At 41.4% G+C, this 16,260-nt stretch overlaps 1 protein-coding gene across 4 annotated transcripts in view; it reads left to right on the top strand.

The window, feature by feature from the left end:
• The window catches only part of LOC110509879 (protein unc-13 homolog B), a 129,791-nt gene that overhangs the window by 6,139 nt on the left and 107,392 nt on the right, over window positions 1-16,260 (top strand). For all 4 annotated transcript variants that reach the window (XM_036967423.1, XM_036967424.1, XM_021591059.2 and 1 more), the window contains exon 2: window positions 7,616-7,645. In XM_036967423.1, coding sequence (XP_036823318.1) covers window positions 7,616-7,645 — 30 coding nt within the window. The remainder of the gene's footprint in view (window positions 1-7,615; window positions 7,646-16,260) is intronic.

The following is a 16,260-nucleotide window of genomic DNA, read 5'->3' on the forward strand; positions in this document are numbered from 1 at the left end:
TGTTGATGGGGTAACTGAGTAACTGCCCCTGGCCAAACACTGATGGCTTCACACAGCCGCTTCCACAAAGATGGAGGGCTGAGCAGAGGAGAGATGAGCATCAGTTTCCATCATAATGGCCCCTCACTTTATGGCTCTCTGCTCTGTTTTCCTCTGCTAACAAGGCATCAGCTTGATTGGGACATCATGCCATCGTGCCAACTCACAGGCCAGAGTCACAGCCTGGTGGCCTAGAAGAGCCTGTCTGGAAACACTTACAGTACCAGTCAAAAGTTTGGACACACTTACTCATTCAAGGGTTTTTCTTTTTTTTACTATTTTCTACATTGTAGAATAATAGTGAAGACATCCAAACTATGAAATAACACATATGGAATCATGTAGTAACCAAAAATGGTTAAATAAATCAAAATATACTTTAGATTCTTCAAAGTAGCCATGCTTTGCCTTGATGACAGCTTTGCACACTCTTGGCAGAAATGTTCCATATGCACACAAAGCTTATTTCTGGTGCTGATGAGTATTTCTCTCTGTAACAATGCCCTTTTGTGGGGAAAAACTCATTCTGATTGGCTGGGCCTTGCGCCCGAGTGAGTGAGCCTTGCTGCCAAGTGGGTGGGCCTATGCCCCCCCTCCCAGGCCTACCCATGGCAGCACCCCTGCCCAGTCATATGAAATCCATAGATTAGGGCCTTATTTATTTATTTAAATTCACTGATTTCCTTTTGAAATGTAACTCAGTAAAATCTTTCAAATTGTTGCATGTTGTGTTAATTTTTTTAAATTCATTTTTATTGAACCTTTATTTAACTAGGCAAGTCAGTTAATTAAGAACATTCTTATTTACAATGGTGGCCTACCAAAAGGCAAAAGACCTCCTGCGGGGACGGGGGCTGGGATGAAAAAATTAAATAAATGTTCAGTATAGTTACAAGGATAAGTAGCTTATCATTTTTAAATGTGTGCATGCTTTTCTCATCTGAGAAAACAGTTGTTTCAATGGGAGTGTAAGGGATTTCAAACCTCTTCCATGGTAGGATGATCCTGAACATCCTCCACCATCATTAAGTTTGCTGATGACACAGCAGTGGTAGGCCTGATCACCAACAATGGTGAGACAGCCTATAGGGAGGAGATCAGAGACCTGGCCATGTGGTGCCACATCACCAACAAACTAGAATGGTCCAAGCACACCAAGACAGTCGTGAAGAGGGCACGACAAACCTATTCCCCTTCAGGAGCCTCCACTGTCTCCTACATATTGCGACCACTTATTGGTTTCATGAAGGAGTGGGGGATGGAGGAGTCGAGGAGTGTACAGACCTTTGCCCAATTGAGAATTTCCCAGTGTGAGGGAGAGGAAATGAGTGTCTGTGCAGAGCAGGGGTTCCCAACCTTTTTCCCCCTAGGGCCCCCCCTTTTCACATGTTTTTATTGTTTACTGAGCCTATATTAAATACACCACCAGCTTGATTTTATTTAATTTGAGCGACCGAGGAAAATGTTGTTTTGAAGCTAATTTCCTGCAATATGTGCCGGGATTCATCCGATACCATTGAGGAGTTTACCAGAACAGTCACGGGCTTCATCAATAAGTGCATAGATGACGTAGCACCCACAGTGACTATGCAAACGTATCCAAACTAAAAACCATGGATTACAGGCAATATCGGCTCTGGGCTGAAGGCTATAGCTACCACTCATGAAATGGGCCATGTTGACTTTGGCACAGATTCAGCTGTGACTATCGACGTATAGCACTCACATCTGTAAATACAAAGTGCTTTTGAAAGGCTTGTCATGACACACATACACACCATCATCCAAGACACCCTGGACCACTCCAATTTGCATACTTCCCAAACAGATCCACAGATGACATAATTTCAAATGCACTTCACACTGCCCTCTCCCACTTGGACAAGAAAAATAACTACAGTATGTGAGAATGCTGTTCATAGACTACAGCTCAGCATTCAACACTATAGTCCCCTCCATATCTCATCACCAAGCTGGGGACCCTGGGACTGAACACCTCCTTCTGCAACTGTGTCCTGGCCTTCCTAACAGGCCGGCCCCAGGTGGTGAGGGTAGGCAATAACACCTCCTCCACACTAACCCTCTACACAGAGGCCCATCAGTGGTTTGTGCTTAGTCCCTTCGTGTGACTGTGGCCACGCACGACTCCAACACCAAGTTTGCTGACGACACGACGGTGGTAGGCGTGATCACAGACTGCGATGAGTGTGGTGGTCAGAGAATACAGAGAATTATTGAATTTTTATGTTAACATCCTAAAGATTGATTCCATACATCGTTTGACATGTTTCTACGACCTGTAACGGAACTTTTCGAGTTTTTGTCTGGACGAAGAGCTCGCGCCTCATGAAGTTGGATTACTGGGCTGAACACGCTAACAACAAGTGACTATTTGGACATAAATTATGGACTTTATGGAACAAATCAGTCATTTATTGTCCAACTGGGATTCCTGGGAGTGCCTTCTGATGAAGATCATCAAAGGTAAGTGAATATTTATAGTGTTATTTCTAACTTCTGTTGACTTTAATATGGCGCATATTTCTCTGGCTGGATTGGGCTCTGTGCGTCGTTCTCAGATTATGCTTTTTCCGTAAAGTTAAAAAAAAATCTGACACAGGGGTTGCATTAAGGAGAAATCTATCTTTAATTCTGTGAATAACACTTGTATCATTTATTATGAGTATTTCTGCAAAATCACCGGATGTTTGGAATCAAAACATTACTGCACGTAACGCGCCAATGTAAACTGAGATATTTGGATATAAATATGCACATTATCGAACAAAACATACATGTATTGTGTAACATGATGCCCTATGAGTGTCATCTGATGAAGATCATCAAAGGTTAGTGATTCATTTTATCTATATTTCTGCTTTTTGTGAATCATATCTTTGGCTGGAAAAATGGCTGTGTTTTTTTTGACTTGGTGGTGATCTAACATAATATGTTGTGCTTTCGCTGTAAAGCGTTTTTGAAATCGGACACGATGGGTAGATTAACAAGAAGTTTCTTTAATTTCCTGTGTTGGACTTGTTAATGTCTGAAAGTTACATATTTCTAAAAAACATTTTTCAATTTCGTGCGCTGCCTTTTCAGAGGAATATTCCGCTAGCGGAATGCCTGCGCTAGAAAGGTTAACATATGTAGCTTAACAGTCAGTATCTGGATAATATGTGTGAAATGCTTGATAATGTATGTGATTTCAACAGAGATGTATATTTTCTGGATTATATAAATATTGACTGGTTTTCATCAAGCTGCCCACTCAAGAAAAAGCTTCAAACTGTAACCAGTGCCTGCAACCTGGTTCAGGTTATCAGTCAACCTACCAGGGTAGTTACAAACAGCACAGGAATGAAATCATCAACATATATTTATCACATTTTTACTGATGCTGCAGAAAATAGCTTGAAAGTAGTTTCCAGATCCATCGGAGGTAGTGATCACAATATACTAGCCATATCTAGGAAAACCAAAGGACGGGCCTTAACACATAAAATACGTTTTGGAGTGATTCCTATGTTGTTGATGTGAAGAATATTTGTTGGTCGGTGGTGTGTAATGAGGAGCAAAAAAACGTTGCACTTGACACTTTAACTTCTTGACGCTACCCATCCCTGTCATGGGATTATTTTCGTCAGCAACCAGTGAATAGCATAGCGCAACAGTCAAATAATATTAATACAAATATTCATATTCATGAAATCACAGGAGCAATATTGCAACACACAGCTTCAAGAGGTTAATGAAATTGCTTATCCCAGTTACTAATAAGCATGCAACCATTTTAAGAAAATGACTGTAAAAACTGTTAAATCCTGTGGATTGACGAGGATTTGAAAAATTGTGTGGTTGAGAGGGATGACGCAAAAGGAATGGCAAATAAGTCTGGCTGCACAGCCGATTGGCAAACGTACTGCAAATTGAGAAATCATGTGACTAAACTGAATAAAAAGAAGAAGAAACTACACTATGAAACAAAGATAAATGACATAAAGAAATATAGTAAATAGCTTTGGAGCACCTTCAATGACATTATTGGAAAAAAGGTAAACTCAACCCATAATTTTTTGAAACCGATGGCTCATTCATCAGAAAACCGCCTGATATTGCAAACTACTTTTAATTATTTTTTTAATTGGCCAGATAAGCAAATCTAGGCATGACATGCCAACTACAAACACTGTCACTACACATCCAATTATATCTGACCAAATTATAAAAGACAATTGTAGTTTTGAATTCCGTAAATTTAGTGTGGAAGAGGTTAAAAAATTGTCTATCAACAATGACAAGCCACCGGGGTCTGACATCTTGTATAGAAAATTACTGAGGATAATAGTGAACGTTATTGCCACTCTTATTTGCTATATCTTCAATTTAAACCTACTAGAAAGTGTGTTCCCTCAGGCCTAGAGGGAAGCAAAAGTAATTCCGCTACCTAAGAATAGTAAAGCCCACTTTACTGGCTCAAATAGCCGACCAATCAGCCTGTTACCAACCTTTGTGAAAAAATTGTGTTTGCCCAGATACAATGCTATTTTACAGTAAACAAATTGACAGACGTTCAGCAAGCTTCTAGGGAAGGACATTCAACAAGCACAGCACTTACACAAATGATGATTGGCTGAGAGAAATTGATGATAAAAAGATTGGGAGCTTTTTTGTTGGACTTCAGTGCAGCTTCTGACATTATCGATCATAGTCTGCTGCTGGAAAAACGTGTGTGTTATGGGTTTACACCTCATATCACTTAATCCGGTAAAGCCAAAGACACGACACACATGATAACATACACATGGATTTTGTGTTGTCGATATGTGGTGTAGGGGCCTGAGGGCACACACTTGGTGTGTTGTGAAATCTGTTGTAAAAAAAAAAAAATGTATCTTTACAATATATTTGTAACTACCTTAATTTTGTTGGACCTAAGGAAGATCCCGATTGGCAGCAACTGATGGGGATCCATAGCAAATACAAACCTTCACCCCAGTCTGAGATCCTCAGCGCTTTGGAGCAGGTTTTCATCAAGGATCTCTCTGTACTTTGCTGTAGGTTTCCTCCAGATGGGATGCTTGGCATTCAGGCCAGATAGTTCAATCTTGGTTTCATCAGACCAGAGAATCTTGTTTTACATGGTCTAAGAGTCATTTAGGTGCCCTTTGGCAAACTCCAAGCGGGCTGTCGTAGTAGTGGAAATTTCCTGTATTTACCAAATCATGAGAGCAAACCACCACACAAGTCAGAGTTATCATAAAGTCCATCTTTAATTATTATGAGCTCCATCACAACCCTGTGACTCTCAGATCAATTCAGTGTCTATAAATGAATTCTCTGAGAGTGCTTACACATTGCAACTGAGATCCTTTATAGCGAAGACACACATAGCCAGACAGCATTGGCTATAAATTATCGTTCAGCTTTGGTCTCCTAAACTATGTTCTTATCTCGCTCTTGGTACCACTCAGGACCAACACCATTACCTCACCCAATGGCATATATCAAATACACCCCCTCCTGGACAAGATCACAGAGAGACAGTGACTGGCACACAGACATTGTGGAGCCAAGAGATAATTGGTTCCCCCTCAATCATCCCTTCACATAGTTTAAAAGATACATTTACATATGAAGACAAGCTTGACCTCTCCCCTTTCTGTGGCCCAAGTAACTGAACCCTGACAGAGAACCGATAACTGCAACCGGCCAACAATATAGTACACAAAATACATTCTAAATGACAAGTATCTCACAAGCATATTATGAAAATAAAACATCTTATCTATGTTACCCAACTAATTCTGATTCTGCCACGACACTGTCATGTACCCTTTACTGAGGAGTGGCTTCCGCCTGGCCACTCCACCAATAAAGGCCTTACTTGCCTAGTTAAATAAAATAAAAAATACCTGATTGCTAGAGTGATGCAGAGAGTGTTGTCCTTCTGGAAGGTTCTCCCATTTCCACAGAGGAACTCTGGAGCTCTGTCAGTGACCATCGGGTTCTTGGTCACCTCCCTGACCAAGAACTTTCTCCCCCTATTGCCCAGTTTAGCCGGGCGGCCAGCCAGTTCTACGAAGAGTCTCGATGGTTCCAAACTTCTTCCATTTTAGAATGATGGAGGCCACTGTGTTCTTGGCGACCTTCAATGCTGCAGATATGTTTTGGTACCCTTCCCCAGATCTGTGCCTCGACTCAATCCTGTCTTGCTGCTCTAAGGACAATTCCTTCAACCTCATGGCTTGGTTTTTCCTCTGACATGCACTGTCAACTGTGGGACCTTTATATAGACCGGTGTGTGCCTTTCCAAAACATGTCCAATCAATTTAATTTATGACAGATGGACTTATATCAAGTTGGAAACAGGATGCACCTGAGCTCAATTTTGAGTCTTATAGCAAAGGGTCTGAATAAAAATAAAGTATTAAATGTGCAAACATTTCTTAAAACCTGTTTTCGCTTTTTCATTATGGGCCATTGTGTGTAGATTGATTAGGGAAATTATTTATTTAATCAATTTTATAATGAGGCTGTAACGTAACAATGTGGATAAAGTCAAGGGGTCTGAATACTTTCCGAATGTGCTGTACATGCAGCTTCTCTTCTGTCATAACTTCTGAATGAATGTTTTAGAATTAATGTTTATGAATAGATTACAGTTTGTCTTGGGTGCATATTTTATGTGGTTGAAATACTGTCTTCTTGCATAAGTTTCAAAGATGACACATTACACGCACACTTGTTGTATCATTTTTCTGCAAGAAATGCCTAATTCAGCAGGAGTTAATATCATGCTACATATGAGAGGTTATAGGTCTACAGTCAGTGTACTGACTTCAGTTACTATTCCATTTAACCCATATGAACTTCCATTAGGAGTATTTGGTGTATTCATGGATACAGGGCTATTCGTTAGCGGGATTTAAAAGTTGCATGTAAACAGCTTAAGACCTTATCTGGTATACTGTGCGCATGTAAACGTGGTCAATTATTAACAGTGGTGGATTCTATTCCCCCATGCCACTTTTTTTTGTTAGTATTTGGTGCTTCTCAAAAATGTGATAGGCTGGTGTTTTCTGCTGATAGATTGAGAGAATATTGTGATGCTCACTCAGACACGTCTGGCCACGTCTAACACAATCCTACTCCATGCCTCATCAACATGTGCCCCATCTGTCGGTCTGCATATCAATGAATGTCAGAACTCACCGACAAATGTCATGTGCCCTTGTTTTTCTGTCGTTGTGGTTGATAACACGTGGCTGATTGGTGTCCGTGTGACTTCTTTCTGTTCCATGATTCACTGATCCGGTTACACTCTCAGCATGACGGATATCCTGGCTCTGACTGTGGCCTCTTAGGGGGACACCGAAGTGACGTGAAGTGAACACCCGATCACATGAATTGTACACAATGTAGGGCTAGCCTACAGCAATCAGCCTTATCAGAGTCCGTATGATATCCTTGAAGTAAATCATGAGCAGGCATAACGACTTGCTGTCTAGGTTTTATTAAAAACACAGTTTTATGTCTTTGTTTCTAACAGTTGTTTTTTCTCTTTCTATTTCAGTAAAGAAAGCCAAACTCCAAGGATCTCCAGGTAAGTCCTTAAACTACCTTTTTATTTAGGAGTTATGTTGACCGAAACTAGGACTGTTTGTGAACCTTTTTAAAAAGCCTTCATAGCAGGAAGTAATTTGCACCTACTTCTCCTGTATGGCAGTGGTTGGTTGACTTTTGTATTAGCGTAATCCAATGGGGCTTTCTGTCCCTGCTTCCCTCCTAGCTCTATCCCATGTGCAGGTGAGCTGCTCAGCAGTAGTCGTGTGTGTGTAAAATCACTGGGGAAGCTACTGGCATATTGCAGCCTATGTGTTTTGATAATTGCGTTGTTTGCTCTATAACCTGTTAGTTCATATGCCTTGACACTGGTATATATGCCTAAGGCTGAGACAATAAGAAGTGGCAGAATAAATTCAACCACACCTTTCTTTCATCACAAAACCGGAGAGCAACCTCTGTCTGGTGAAGTCCACAAAGCATATTGCATGTAACAAACAGTTACATAACCTACAGCACGGTTAAGCAAGTTCATGTTTCTGACATTTTCGGACCACTAAACAACTATTGATTTAGAACCACGGAGAGTTACTGCAAGTCTCAAACAAACAGGAGTTGCCTCCACTATACCAGCACCATTTCAACTTTATCAAATCACCTCTGCTTAATCTAATACAGTGACAACTAAAAGATACCAATAACAATTTAGTCCTATATACGTAAGCTAAATATGATTTGGCTCGCCATGGTTCTGATTTATCTCTGTGTGTGTGTGTGTGTGTGTAATCACAATTGGAAAAGGGACCTAGGTCTCAATGTCTCCCCTATCAAAATAAAGGTTAAAATTATATATTTTTTTAAATGCTAGCTAACTAGCTAGCCACCGGAGGACAACAACACAGGGAGATGCAACAATACAAGTTTTTTCTGTCAATGACATTTTTCAATTGATGTGATTGGTATGGCGCTTATTTTTTTAGGGTGCAACTGAACCATTCATATATGAGCTCACTCAGTTTAGCTCACTGCTGATTTTAATATTATTTTATACCTTTTCATCAGGGTAGGCCAAATGACCGCTGGCATCCCTTGCATTCAATCCTACGGGCGGCAACAATGTCATACACTTTTTGACCAGACAGCATCAGATAGATCTATCGATAGATAGATGGGCTACACATACAGAGACAAAGGGGTGCTGTTTCGGGTGCTGTTTCGTTTGCTCTGATCCTTTCTCCGGGGGGGAGACCGTACATTCAGCCTCTTGCAAATTGAATTCAAATTTGGAAACGGATACTATTTTTATTTTTTTTGCCAATATTTTGGGGAAGCCTGGCTTCATGTGGCTACATGCCACTACTGGTCAGATCAGTGCTGGCAAAATCCAAATCCCCACGCACTCCACTTAAAAGTGAGGGCAAACAGTATAGGGATTTACCTATCTCATAAACCCTATGACTGTGTTATTGTGATAGACATTTACTCTGTTTTATTTTGTATTATATATTCCATGTTAACTGCTATTGTTTGAGTGTTAATTCATTCGGGACTAATAAACCAATTAGTTGTTTGAGTAAATGCAGTCCTAACTTAGAGTAACTCTTTGATTTGACTTTACATTCATCATTTTGTATTGGTAAATCCTCATTTAAATTTGCACACACATCATATGCTTTTGTGTTCCACCTTTACATCCTTGCTTTTACTTGACTCAATTAGTTAATACGAGAACACTAGTTGTTTAGGATTAGCTCATTGTCTCTAGTCTCTTAATAATTGCATGACGGTGCAAGATAGACACATGTACAATAGCCTTACTTTGGTGATGCCACGGTTAGTGACCTGGAAGAGCCATCAGAGACGCACAGGCCGTATTGCATTTGGATACACATGATTATGGAATCCGATTTTAACCCAACTACAGCTAAATATTTTGACTTGGATAGATTAATTTGCAGTGGAAAAACTGACTGGTTGGGCTTGACATGAATTGGCCCAGAATACAAATATACACATACATTTGATTGTTAGTGCTATTTGCAAATACTTACCTACCACTATTCATAAAACACAACTACCCAGGTGTGCCCTGTGACAGAGGAGTATGTATTCTATGACATACAACATTGATGAGAGGTCCAAATAGTAAATGTCAGCCTTCCAACCATCCGTGTTTTTCTAACTAATTTATTGGAAAACTGATGATGTGTCAATAATGAATGAAGACACTTGACTAAGGCATGTGTGGTGAGTTGGAGCGAAAGACCGAGGGGTTCTGTCGCTCGTATGACTCAGTAACCTGGACAGATCTTCTGTCTACTTTCAGAGTGTGGGTACTTATCAAAGTCTGCTGTTTGATGGTCGGTCCACACGACAATCCAAGTGTGCTCTCTGTGTGCGTGCATGTGCGGGTGTGTGTTATGACAGAGGGTGGCCGTTTCTTTCTGGTAAGATGCTATCAGTCCTTTGTGCAAGGTGAAAGAGCTCTTTCAGATAGAGACCACAATCACTAAGTAGCTCTAATCTAATCCAGGCCGCCTCCTCCTCTTATCTTTGAACTTGTATTCATGAGAAGCAGCAAGTGTGGTCCAAGACGAGGCATGGGGCATCTAATTAGTAAGGGGGAGATGGGGAGTGTCTCCAGATCATGGTCATAATGTCTGTATTGCTGACTGGCCTCCTGATACTCTAATTAGACCTGTTTCTTCTCAAACCAGAGCCCTAGGCCTGGCTGTTTACCTGATGTCCCCACTGGAGACCTGTACTGAGTGTACAAAACATTAAGAACACCTTCCTAATATTGCGTTTCACACCCTTGTGCCCTAGGTGCATGGACTCTACAAGGTGTCGAAAGCATTGCACAGGGATACTGGCCCATGTTTACTCCAATGCTTCCCACAGTTGTGTCAAGTTGGCTGGATGTCCTTTGGGTGGTGGACCATTCTTGATACACAAAACCCTGCAGCGTTACCGTTCTTGACACACTCAAACCGGTGCTCCTGGCACCTACTACCATACCCTGTTCAAAGACGCTTAAATATTTTATCTTGCCCATTCACCCTCTGAATGACACACATACACAATCAATTTCTCAATTGTCATAAGGCTTAAAAATCATTCATTAACCTGTCTCGTCCCCTTCATCTACACTAATTGAAAGTGTAGATGAGTGACATAAATAAGGGATCACAGCTTTCACCTGGTCAGTCTGTCATGGAAAGTGCAGGTGTTCCTAATGTTTTGTACACTCGGTGTATAGCTTACAGCAGGTGTCAATATAACTAGACCTCTGGGACTAACAACATACTGCATTACCTCATTTAGTGTCAATCAATGAATTGTTTCTGTCTCTGTGAAATGTGGTGTGTATCAGGGATGTACGATATATCGTTGGTACCTAGCTAGCACCAATACAACGAGCCTGAAAACAATGACCAGTAGAACCTGCAGTCATTTTCATTATTCTTAGCCTCACTGGGGTAGGCGGGACGCTTGCGTCCCATATGGCCAATAGCCAGGGAAAATGCAGAGCTCCAAATTCAAATACATTTCTATAAAAATCAAACTTTCATTAAATTACACATGTAAGATAGCAAATTAAAGCTACACTCGTTGTGAATCCAGCCAACGTGTCAGATTTCAAAAAGGCTTTTCAGCGAAAGCATAAGATGCTATTATCTGATGATAGCACAACCGTAAATAACAAGAGTAGCATATTTCAACTCTGCAGGCGCGACACAAAACGCAGAAATAAAATGAAAATCATGCCTTACCTTTGACGAGCTTCTTTTGTTGGCACTCCTATATGTCCCATAAACATCACAAATGGTCCATTTTGTTCGATTAATTCAGTCGATATATATCCAAAATGTCAATTTATTTGGCGCGTTTGATCCAGAAAAACACCGCTTCCAACTTACGCAACGTCGCTACAAAATATCTCAAAAGTTACCTGTAAACTTTGCCAAAATATTTCAAACTACTTTTGTAATACAACTTTACACATTTCTAAATGTATATAATCGATCAAATTGAAGACGGGATGATCTGTGTTCAATACAGGAGCAAAACAAACTGACGCTACTTTTCTGGTTACACGCCTCTATCAAAAGGTACACATGAAGTGACGTTCGTTCTGAGCTATGGTACTTCTTCTTTACACAAAAGAAAAACCTCAACCAATTTATACAAACTGGTGACATCCAGTGGAAGCGGTAGGAACTGCAGGAAAGTCGATTAGAATTCTGGATTCCCCATGAAAACATATTGAAAAGACAGTGACTTCAAAAAAACAAATCTGAATAGTTTGTCCTCAGGGTTTCGCCTGCTAAATAAGTTCTGATATACTCACAGACATGATTCAAAAAGTTTTAGAAACTTCAGAATGTTTTCTATCCAATACTAATAATAATATGCATATATTAGGATATGGGACATAGTAGGAGGCAGTTCAGTTTGGGCATGCTATTTATCCAAAAGTGAAAATGCTGCCCCCTACCCCAAACAGGTAAACAATGATTTAGGAATCCTTGTAAGTATTAGCTATCAAATCAAAGTTTATTCGTCATGTGTGCCGAATACAACAGGTACAAGGAAATGCAACCTTACAAGGAAATGCTTACTTACAGGCTCTAACCAATAGTGGAAAAAAAGTATTAGATGAACAATAGGTAAGTAAAGAAATAAAACAACAGTAAAAAGACAGTGAAAAACAGTAGTGAGGCTATAAAAGTAGCGAGGCTACATACAGACACCGGTTAGTCAGGCTGATTTGAGGTAGTATGTACATGTAGATATGGTTAAAGTGACTATGCATATATGATGAACAGAGAGTAGCAGTAGCGTGAAAGAGGGGTTGGTGGGTGGCGGGACACAATGCAGATAGCCAGATTAGCCAATGTGCGGGAGCACTGATTGGTCGGACCAATTGAGGTAGTATGTACATGAATGTATAGTTAAAGTGACTATGCATATATGGTAAACAGAGAGTAGCAATAGTGTAAAAGAGAGTTTGGGTGGGTGGCACACAAAGCAAATAGTCTGGGTAGCCATTTGATTACCTGTTCAGGAGTCTTATGGCTTAGGGGTAAAAACTGTTGAAGCCTTTTTGTCCTAGACCTGGCACTCCGGTACCGCTTGCCATGCGGTAGTAGAGAGAATAGTCTATGACTGGGGTGGCTGGGGTCTTTGACAATTGTTAGGGTTCCTCTGATATCGCCTGGTGTAGAGGTCCTGGATGGCAGGCAGCTTAGACCCAGTGATGTACTGGGCCGTGCACACTACCCTCTAGTGCCTTGCAGTCGAAAGCCGAGCAATTGCATAAAAGGGAGTAATGCAACTAGTCAGAATGCTCTCGATGTTGCAGCTGTAGAACCTTTTGAGGATCTCAGGACCTATGCCAAATCTTTTTAGTTTCCTGGGGGGGAATAGGCTTTGTCGTGCCCTTTTCACGAATGTCTTGGTGTGGTTGGACCATTCTAGTTTGTTGGTGATGTGGACTCCAATGAACTTGACGCTCTCAACCTGCTCCACTACAGCCCCATAGATGAGAATGGGGGCGTGCTCGGTCCACCTTTTCTTGTAGTCCACAATCATCTCCTTAGTCTTGGTTACGTTGAGGGACAGGTTGTTATTCTGGCACCACCCGGTCAGGTCTCTGACCTCCTCCCTGTAGGCTGTCTCGTTGTTGCCGGTGATCAGGCCTACCACTGTTGTAGTCTACAAACTTAATGAGGGTGTTGGAGTCTTGCCATGCAATCGTGGGTGAACAGGGAGTACAGGAGGGGACTGAGCACGCACCCCTGGGGGGCAGATGTGTTGCTACCTTCCCTCACTACCTGGGGGCGGCCCGTCAGGAAGTCCAGGATCCAGTTGCAGGGGGAGGTGTTTCGTCCCAGGATCCTTAGCTTAGTGATGAGCTTTGAGGGTACTATGGTGTTTAATGCTGAGCTGTAGTCAATGAATAGCATTCTCACATAAGTGGTCCTTTTGTCTAGGTGGGAAAGGGCAGTGTGGAGTGCAATAGAGATTACATCATTTGTGGATCTGTTTGGGCGGTATGCAACTTGGAGTGGGTCTAGGGTTTCTGGGATAATGGTGTTGATGTGAGCCATTACCAGCATTTCAAAGCACTTCATGGCTACGGACGTGAGTGCTACGGGTCTGTAGTCATTTAGGCAGGTTGCCTTTGTGTTCTTGGGCACAGGGACTATGGTGGTCTGCTTGAAACATGTCGGTATTACAGGGACATGTTGAAAATGTCAGTGAAGACACCTGCCAGTCGGTCAGCACATGCTTGAAGCGCACGTCCTGGTAATCTGTTTGGTCCCGCAGCCTTGTGAATGTTGACCTGTTTAAGGTCTTACTCACGTTGGCTACGGAGAGCGTGATCACACAGTCATCCGGAACAGCTGATGCTCTCATGCCTGCCTCAGTGTTGCTTGCCTCGAAGCGAGCATAGAAGTGATTTGTAGACTACTTTGTATTCTGTAATAGTTTGCAAGCCCTGCCAGATAAGACGAGCGTCGGAGCCTGTGTAGTATGATTCAATCTTAGCCCTATATTGATGCTTTTCCTGTTTGATGGTTCGTCGCAGGGCATAGCATGATTTCTTGTAAGCTTCCGGGTTAGAGTCCCGCACTTTGAAAGCAGCAGCTCTACCCTTTAGCTCAGTGCGAATTTTGCCTGTAATCCATGGCTTCTGGTTGGGGTATGTACAGTGCCTTGCGAAAGTATTCGGCCCCCTTGAACTTTGCGACCTTTTGCCACATTTCAGGCTTCAAACATAAAGATATAAAACTGTATTTTTTTGTGAAGAATCAACAACAAGTGGGACACAATCATGAAGTGGAACGACATTTATTGGATATTTCAAACTTTTTTAACAAATCAAAAACTGAAAAATTGGGTGTGCAAAATTATTCAGCCCCTTTACTTTCAGTGCAGCAAACTCTCTCCAGAAGTTCAGTGAGGATCTCTGAATGATCCAATGTTGACCTAAATGACTAATGATGATAAATACAATCCACCTGTGTGTAATCAAGTCTCCGTATAAATGCACCTGCACTGTGATAGTCTCAGAGGTCCGTTAAAAGCGCAGAGAGCATCATGAAGAACAAGGAACACACCAGGCAGGTCCGAGATACTGTTGTGAAGAAGTTTAAAGCCGGATTTGGATACAAAAATATTTCCCAAGCTTTAAACATCACAAGGAGCACTGTGCAAGAAAACCTGATGGAGTCTGCAAAAGACCTGAGACTGGGACGGAGATTTGTCTTCCAACAAGACAATGATCCAAAACATAAAGCAAAATCTACATTGGAATGGTTCAAAAATAAACATATCCAGGTGTTAGAAGTTAGAATGGCCAAGTCAAAGTCCAGACCTGAATCCAATCGAGAATCTGTGGAAAGAACTGAAAACTGCTGTTCACAAATGCTCTCCATCCAACCTCACTGAGCTCGAGCTGTTTTGCAAGGAGGAATGGGAAAAAATGTCAGTCTCTCGATGTGCAAAACTGATAGAGACATACCCCAAGCGACTTACAGCTGTAATCGCAGCAAAAGGTGGCGCTACAAAGTATTAACTTAAGGGGGCTGAATAATTTTGCACGCCCAATTTTTCAGTTTTTGATTTGTTAAAAAAGTTTGAAATATCCAATAAATGTCGTTCCACTTCATGATTGTGTCCCACTTGTTGTTGATTCTTCACAAAAAAATACAGTTTTATATCTTTATGTTTGAAGCCTGAAATGTGACAAAAGGTCGCAAAGTTCAAGGGGGCCGAATACTTTCGCAAGGCACTGTACGTACAGTCACTGTGGGGACGACATCCTTGATGCACTTATTGATAAATCCAGTGACTGATGTGTTGTACTCCTCAATGCCATCGGAAGAATCCCGGAACATATTCCAGTCTGTTATAGCAAAACAGTCCTGTAGTTTAGCACATGCTTCATCTGACCACTTTTTTGTAGACCGAGTCACTGGTCTTTCCTGCTTTAATTTTTGCTTGTAAACAGGAGTCAAGAGGATATAGTTGTGGTCGGATTTACCAAATGGAGGGCGAGGGAGCACTTTGTACGCATCTCTGTGTGTGGAGTACAGGTGATCTAGAATTTTTTTCCCTCTGGTTGCACATTTAACATGTTGATGGAAATTGGTAGAACTGATTTAAGTGTCCCTGCATTAAAATCTCCGGCCACTAGGAGCGGCGCCTCTGGGTGAGTGGTTTCCTGTTTGCTTATTTCCTTATACAGCTGACTGAGTGCAGTCTTAGTGCCAGCATCTGTCTGTGTTGGTAAATAAACAGCTACGAAAAGTATACAGTGGGGCAAAAAAGTATGTAGTCAGCCGCCAATTGTGCAAGTTCTCCCACTTAAAAAGATGAGAGGCCTGTAATTTTCATCATAGGTACACAATTGGTGGCTGACTAAATACTTTTTTGCCCCACTGTATGTAAATGCCAACAAAATAACTTGTTGGTCTTTTGTGTGTGTTTGTGTGTGTGTGTGTGTGTGTGTGTGTGTGTGTGTAACCTTTATTTAACTAGGCAAGTCAGGTAAGAACACATTCTTATTTACAATGACTTTGTCGCACTATGGGAATCCCAATCACGTCCTGATGTGATACAGCCTGGGTTCAAACCAGGGACTGT

The sequence above is a fragment of the Oncorhynchus mykiss genome, chromosome Y, assembly GCF_013265735.2.
Source record: "Oncorhynchus mykiss isolate Arlee chromosome Y, USDA_OmykA_1.1, whole genome shotgun sequence".
Classification (NCBI taxonomy): Eukaryota; Metazoa; Chordata; class Actinopteri; order Salmoniformes; family Salmonidae; genus Oncorhynchus; species Oncorhynchus mykiss.